We start from the raw sequence: 7,647 nt of genomic DNA, 5'->3' as shown, positions 1-7,647 counted from the left end.
CAGGTGTTCGGTGTCCGCACAAAGAAAACTTTCCGTTCTTTTGTGCAGATGTTATCATGTCTACGAACGCACGTAAGGCGCAATCTCGTAGCTGAATCCTGTGTCCTGCTTGCACAGCATGCGTGCCGCATCGCCAAAGCGCGTGTAACGGGAGCGTCGTGCGCTCGCGCAGGCGCGCAAGCAGACGACGCCGCAATATGGGCGGTAAGCACCGCCGATAGCGGAGCCATTTCGGTCGGCATGCGCAGGCGCGCTTTAAGAGCGCAAGCCTTGCTGCGCAACGCTGGCAGTGTGGTGAACTACAGGTTGGCTCGTTGGCGACCGGAAGGAGCAATTCTGCTCCGTGGATGTTCTCCCCCTCGCGCTATACCACAATGCAACACCTTGGTTCCATGAGCAACCACGGGCGGCGCTGCATGTACCAGCGGCCACGCGCTCCGAGTGTCCTATTTCAATCCGTGAGTACTGTACATACTTTCATCCTTCCAGCTTAACACCAACCAAGATGTCGAACGAAACGATCACCTAAACCGAAAATTCCACTGAAACCGCAATGAAAGCTGGAACTAAATCCTAACCAGTTGTGATATTTTTGTACCTAGACGAACACGAAATGAACTATGCAAAAGTAATGCCGGGGACAGCTTCATAAAGACAAAGCAGATTCATGTCTGCAATTGATCTATTTAATTAGCATTCGTTTACGTATAGCACAACGGTTCACGATCTCGAATCGGCGCAGGCGCTGTGTAGTATCGGAAGCGTAAATTGTTGAAGCGGGGACGAAACTCCTTCGCGGCGTTCTTTTACGGTGGCGCTCCTGGGTTGTAGATCCAGTCATTCCGGTATCATTGTGCAGTCACGTCCTATTACCGTGAACAGCAGACATGAGCTAAGAAACAGGCTGAACTTGTCCGTCCATTCGCAAAGCCCACAACATTTTGTATTTCGCGATAATGTGAAGAAGGTCAGCAGAAAAAAAAGTGGTATCCGTATTCTAAGCTTCTAATGAGTACTGCATGTCCTTTTGCTGCGATCAACATTTGTAAACTACGATATATACCAGGAGTTGAAAATAAAGCTTTACGGAATTTTTAAAAATGGCCTGTGGCATCTAACATAATTCATATTGTTGAGCTGGGTGTTTCGAAGAGCTGGTCATTAGTAGCAAAAATTCCCTAATGAACTTCTTAGTTAATTACTTTACGACACAAATTGCAATTTACGAATTGTATACGGTAAGTTTCCAAGATGCATCCACTTGAAATGAATTTCCAGGATGACACCAGTTTCGAGATATTATTTCCCAAATTGTGGGACGAAATATAGGGGCGTTTGAATTACTTTGGTGCTTCAATGTATAAAACAGCATTTTGGTAAAAAAGTAAGTGGAACAAAGGGCATTTTGACGGCGTGTTTGATGGCGCATATCTCCAAACTGGCGTCATTCTGGAAATTCCTTCCAAGTGGATACGCCTGACAAGCTCACCGTCTACAATCCGTACCTTGCAATATGTGTCGTAAAGTAATCAACTGAGAAGTTATTTAGTGAACTTTTGGTAATAGTTGAATATGAGTTTCGAGTTATCGTGCGACTAATGTCGGCCTAATCGAATAACCCAGCACAATGATAAGAATTAATCTAGCTGCCACAGGCCATTTCTAAACATTCCATAAAACCATAGTCCCTAATAGATTTTTCTGGTCAGGAAACTCCCACGTCACCTTAATATAGAGCCAGCGCCTGCCCCTAGGGGGCGCCATAGCATAAGAAAGGCCACCTAGCCGAGTGACCACCGCGGGCGGCGGCGGTATTTTGTAGCGTTAGCTACACTGGCCTAGCCAAGCCCGTTTCGCGCGGCACATCAAGAGCCGTGCGGCGCATGCGCAAGGATCAGTGATGTCACACGGCTTGCGCACCGGAGCCGGCACCTCTCGCGCACTCCGCCGCCGCCGGGCGCGACTCACCGCCGCCGGTCTGCGCATTCCAGAGGAGTGACGTCGTAGCCGTGGTAAGGTACGTCCACACTAGCGACAAAAACGCGCGCGACACGCCGCGCGCGGCAAGCGCCCGCGCGGCAGACGCGCCCGGGCAAGTCCACATTCGCGTTTTGCGGCACGCGACAACGGCGCGTGGAGTCCCGCGTTGTCTCGTTCCATTCGATACTTCTCGTGACAACACGCTCTCCCTTCTGCCGATTTCGTGTTCCATTGGAAGTGTCTGTGTTTCTTTGCGCCACTGCCGGTCACGCTCAGGCATGTCGGATCCGGACGAGGAGCTACTGGTGACTGTGAACACTATAATACTTGTTTGTTCTTTACTTGTGCGACGTCGACGTGCCAGACAGCGGACGAGAAAGTTTTGGGTGCGCCCTATATGGCGGTACAGGGACACTGAGAGCCATGCGCACACTCTGCTTCCCCGCCTGCGCGCGAGAGACGAAAGATACTTCAGAGAGTAAGTGATCGTTAACTACTTCTTCAATTCAGTGCTTGCAACCTGCATATCGTAGAGGCTCACAAAAGATTGTGCCGTTTCTTGTAGCTACCTGCGAATGCCGCCGAGTGTCTTCGACACTTTGCTCGGTCTCGTGCGGCCCCTGATTGAGCGGCAGGTGACACCGTTCCGCGATCCCATTTCTGGTCATGATCGACTAGCAATGACGATACGGTAAGATTTATTTAAACCCTATTTCTTTCTGTAACGCGGGAATACCGAATATCTATGCTACACTTGTACTGACACCTAAATGAAATCTTATTTACTCGCGGGAAACTTAGCGCACAGCGCATAGTTTCATTGCGAGATCGACGCACCGAAATGCCTCTGTACCGTGCATTGGTGCACGCTCAAGAACCGTAGGCGACCAAAAATGCCCCCCCCCCCTTTTCTGCACGCTTGCACACACTTACTTATGGCGTGCCACATTATCAGTTCGTTGTTCTCGCACGTCAAGCCCGAGTTTATCTTCATTCAGTGTTTTCGGTTGTGCAAAAATGAACAGGCCAGTCCGTAATTATTTACTTAGCTGTTTATGTTATTATTGAAACTATATTTGCATTTTTAGTGTGGAATACCCAGAAAATATTTTGTAGAGCACAGTACTGAGTGTTAATTTAAAAATAAAAGTTTAAATGATTTTTTACAGGTTCCTTGCGAATGGAGACACCTTCAGGAGCTTATCCTACAATTTTCTAACAGGGAGGTCAACAGCATGTGAAATTGTCAGACAAACAACTTCCGCCCTTTGGGACGCTCTTCAGTCAACGTATTTAAGATTTCCAGCAACTTCCCAGGAGTGGCTAAAGGTAAGCAGAGAAGCGGTGTAATTTATGTTGTCTGGAATCTGAGCAACCAAGGTATAGCAGTGCTTTCTAAGGATACCGTGCAATAGTTCAATATGACACCGTTCTGTATTATGAGTTTGTGCTGGTCGAGTGCGTAATATGGGTGATAAATTTGGCTTTGCTATTTTCAGATCGCTGCAGACATGGAAGAATTTTGGCACTTTCCCAATTGCATAGGTAGGTAGCATCGACGGCAAACATGTGCACATCCAATGCCCAGACAACTCAGGATCGAGGAATTTAAATTATAAGAAAACATTCAGTGTTTTCCTCCTTGCTGTGTGTGATGCACATTACAAGTAAGTGAATTCTGTCAATGCTTTGAACTTTACTGTGTTGATTTCCTCCGCTTGCACTCAAAAGGTCTCATGTTACCACAGCAAGCTCAACTGTCAGTGTGCTCTAATTTGCAACAGACGCCTTTGCGAACTTTGTGTGTTTATTATAAACTTAGAATAACGAATGTATTACACAATTCCGTAGACAACTGCAAAATAAATAGAGAATGTACAGGGGTGTGTTCTTCATTGTACTAATGTGTGTCTACTTCTAGGTTCACCTATGTAGACATTGGCCATTACGGCGGTGAAGGTGACAGCGGTATATTTCAGCGATCTCCTCTACTGGAAGTGCTGGAAAAGGGTTTGTTGGGCATTCCTCAGCCAAGGAGCATTGGCTCAGTAGGTCCCATTCCATACCACATGGTTGGCGATGAAGCTTTTCCGCTGAAGCCATTCATGATGAGGCCCTATCCAAGACGAGGTCAGTTGGAAGTTATTTTCACTGCATATCTCTGCCATTAACACACTATTTATGCTGCTTTTCTGGTAAATTATGGTGTTCTGCTCCGTTTTTATAATGTTAATTAAAGCTACATTGAACTCTGCATGTAAATTGCAACGTTTTCAATTGACATAAATCAATGAGATATTAGCGTACACCATAGATAACACTGGTTTAGCTACTTAGCACGTGGCCAAATGACGAATGGCCTGTGATGTACTGTTTCTCTTTTTGTCAGATCTGCAGAAGTTCAGGAATGACCCAGCTCAGCGGCAAGAGTACCTGAAAAGGGCAACGTTCAACTATCGCTTGAGCCGAGCAAAACGGTTGATTGAAAATGCCTTCGGAATCATGTCAAGCAGATGGAGAATTTTTCGGCGACCGTTTCGTGCATTGGAGGAAACGACACAAAATATTGTGAAGTCATGCGTTGTATTGAACAACTTCCTGCTGAGTTCGCCGCAATCGCGATCTGCATACAGCCCTCCGGGTTTCACTGATCATGAGGACTGGGAAGGCAACATCGTAGAAGGATCCTGGAGAGCTGGCAGTGACAGCCTGCCGGGCATGGGGGATCTCGTCACTATGTCTGGATATCATTTAGCAAGGTAAACTATCTCTCAAGTGAAAGCATGCACAATCAAGATTCCCTTGTTGGGCCACTGATGGTGTTGCATTTTGTTGCTTTTGCAGGACAGCTATGGATATGCGCAACCACTTGGCAACCTACTTTATGAATGAAGGACGAGTGCCATGGCAGGAGAGGATAGTGACCCGCGCGGGAATAGAGGTAATGATGCAGTTTTTGAATCATTTGCTCAAAAGATATGTTGCAGGCGCATAAATTCACAATAATGCTGCACAAATTGGAGTGCGTTCTTTATTGCTGGAACATAGCTCAATATACACGTATTCACTCGGGAAGCTCCATCTCGGCCTCAAAAATAAGGGAATGAATTTTAAACAGTATTTCAGAACGTTTTCTTGGCGGAAGCTTGCGCAGTTTTGTGGCCATCCAAGTGGCCGCCTCCTGGCATTCATCTGGTGGGCTTTGGCCACTGGGAAATGCAAGCTCCCTTGCGCTCTGAATTCTACTTAATGTGGTGCTGCAGCTCCCCAACGCTTCTTGAACAGCTTGTTCAAATGTGTCATTCTTTCTTCTTTTACGTTAATGACAACGCCGCAGTTTTAGTGAACAGTTACACAGACGTAAAATATTTTGCAGGAAAAATGAACAGCAGAGCTACCCTTACTGTGGTGCCACGGAAAGTCGCGCTTGGGAGGGCTGCGCTGGTGGCTTCGCTGGTGGCTGCACTCCGTTCGTGCCACTGCTGGACCTTGGTGGCGCATGAAAAGAAAATTATCATCTGTTAGGAGAGGTACAACGTAGCATACCTTGAGACAAGCTCACCCGGAAGATGCTTCAGCCTCACTCAGTGTTGGACTGAGCAAGCTGAAATACATAGAGAATGTGTTTCGATAAGACAACAGGATATGAAGCGTCCAGTATGTGGTGCACAGCATTTTACTGCCAGCAAGACAATTTATGCTATACATTGTTATCCGTCTTTGTAAGTAATAAAATATTTCATTTAGCAAGTGTGTTTCATGGATGTGTGTTCTATGATTGATCATTCATAATAAATTCACAAGTACCCACCCACAGCTCTCCTGGTCGTCCGAGTGGCACATAGGTGTTCTCCCGGAGCATCTGCATTAACATCAACAAATAATAAACACAAGTACACAGACGTGTTAGATGGTAGTGCAAACAAAATGTGACAAAGCATACATTTCATCCAGCAGTTCTTCAGCAGGCGATGGGCTGGGCCAACTGCATATAAGATTTATTTATGCTGAATCAATATTTGTCAGAGTACCTCATGCAGTTCCAAGTACGTAAACAAAGAAACAAAATACCAATCGCCTGCAGCACTACTAGTTGGGAGTGCCTCTTCGGCCTGCTGCAGGTGTCTGTGAGGGCAGGAATCATTGTGTAAACACCTAATTTAAGTCTTCAAGGACATCTTTAAATATAGGATTACTACCTACCCATTCTGTAGCAGTGGGATATTCGTGGTTAATCTGAAAAGCAACCATACATCGAGTATTGTATTCCACGATACACGCACATAGGTTAACATTTCTCAATTATGCAGCTATATCTAAATAATAAAACCTGTTCTGCATCGTACAGTAAAACCCCCGAGCAACAAAATAAGGAAACGAAAAAATGACAGTAATTTAGTAACTGCTTCGATAATGTCGGCTATGCGAGAGCAGCGAATTAGGAGTTTGCAAGCACGGGATATCGCAGCCACAGACGAGGGCAGGAAAATATTGAAAATTGGAGTGATAGGTAACAAATGCAGTCACTAAATGCTGCAACATGAAGAAAGGTGGCGGGCATGGCCGGCAGAAAACAAAACCGCGAGCTGTTATTCAACCGCGTTTAATATTTCTACGTGAAAATGATATGTGTGAATGTGTTCTAGGATCAAAACTCCTTATTTAACGAAGAAATACAGAAATACGTCCGGCCGTGCGCTGCACGAATTCGCTTCGTGCACGGCGCGCGTCGGTCACATGCCTCTTCGAAGTATTGAACAACACAGCACCATTTTTGAGCATGATAAGAGATCGGCCGTATTCAGAAATTAATTTCGCGACTGGACTTGGTCTACAAAAGATTAAGAATCGCCTGTAATGAACATGTCCGAGAGGGTCATTTCGTTTCCTTCGGCGCGTCAGCCTTTCACGTGAGCCACGGCAAAACTAAGTCGCATTTCTGAACACGGTAGTACATGTACCCGTGCACTAGCGAGCATACATTTACGCAGGGAGCAAATATTGCAATATATGCATCAGAGAGGTGAACGACACTTCACAAGTGCACCTTACTTTTCCGCGTAGTACGGTGTGCTCCGCAGGATGCTGTCGACAATATCAAAGTACGTCCACTCAGTCTTCACTTTCCCATCCTTGCCGGGAGCACCACTCTTGCAGGCTTTCTTTTTTTCAAGGGCTATTTTGAGCCAGCGGTCGCGGAAGTTCTTAAATTTCCCCGCTGCTTGCTCGCCTGCATGGTATGTACAAACACAATGACATGCTCGCACATGTTCCGCAACATTAAGAAAATTTCACCAATTACTCACCTGTCATGCCAAACTGCTGTCCAATAATGTGCCAGCGGTTGGCGCGCAGATCCTTGTCTTTAAAATCGCCGTTCGACTTGTCATACAGGCACGGATATCCCCGAACTGTTTCCAAAAAAGCCTCCTTGCCAGGCGACTTCTTCGTCGACGTCTCGGTGGCGGTGTGGGAAGGCTTAACAAAAACAGCCCCCTTGACTGGAAATGGCCTCTGAGATTTTACGGCGTGTTTGTCACTGTTCGATCTCAGAGCCCATACATTATGATTCTACGCTTGTGCGACAGCTGGCGCCACAACAGCGCGGCGCGCTTCTGATTGGTGCTCGTTTCGCGGCTGCCGCGAAAAAATGGGTCTCGCACCCAT

At 46.4% G+C, this 7,647-nt stretch overlaps 1 protein-coding gene across 1 annotated transcript; it reads left to right on the top strand.

The window, feature by feature from the left end:
- The first annotated feature begins 2,054 nt into the window (after positions 1-2,054).
- On the top strand, positions 2,055-3,533 carry LOC119443133 (uncharacterized). The gene is made up of 4 exons (XM_037708287.2): positions 2,055-2,458; positions 2,546-2,671; positions 3,150-3,309; positions 3,480-3,533. Exons 1-4 carry the CDS (start codon positions 2,259-2,261, stop codon positions 3,531-3,533), a joined length of 540 nt encoding a protein of 179 aa, XP_037564215.1. The 5' UTR covers positions 2,055-2,258.
- Positions 3,534-7,647: the final 4,114 nt, after the last annotated feature.

This window comes from Dermacentor silvarum, chromosome 1 (assembly GCF_013339745.2).
Source record: "Dermacentor silvarum isolate Dsil-2018 chromosome 1, BIME_Dsil_1.4, whole genome shotgun sequence".
Lineage (NCBI taxonomy): Eukaryota > Metazoa > Arthropoda > Arachnida > Ixodida > Ixodidae > Dermacentor > Dermacentor silvarum.
The sequence above is the reverse complement of the archived record's forward strand: the minus strand, read 5'-3'. Positions and strand labels throughout refer to the sequence as shown.

Coding starts and splice junctions, on each gene's coding strand:
- LOC119443133 (XM_037708287.2), top strand. CDS start 2,259: ATGTCGGATCCGGACGAGGAGCTACTGGTGACTGTGAACACTATAATA. Junction 2,459..2,545: donor GACGAAAGATACTTCAGAGA/GTAAGTGATCGT, acceptor CGTTTCTTGTAG/CTACCTGCGAATGCCGCCGA. Junction 3,310..3,479: donor CTTCCCAGGAGTGGCTAAAG/GTAAGCAGAGAA, acceptor TGCTATTTTCAG/ATCGCTGCAGACATGGAAGA.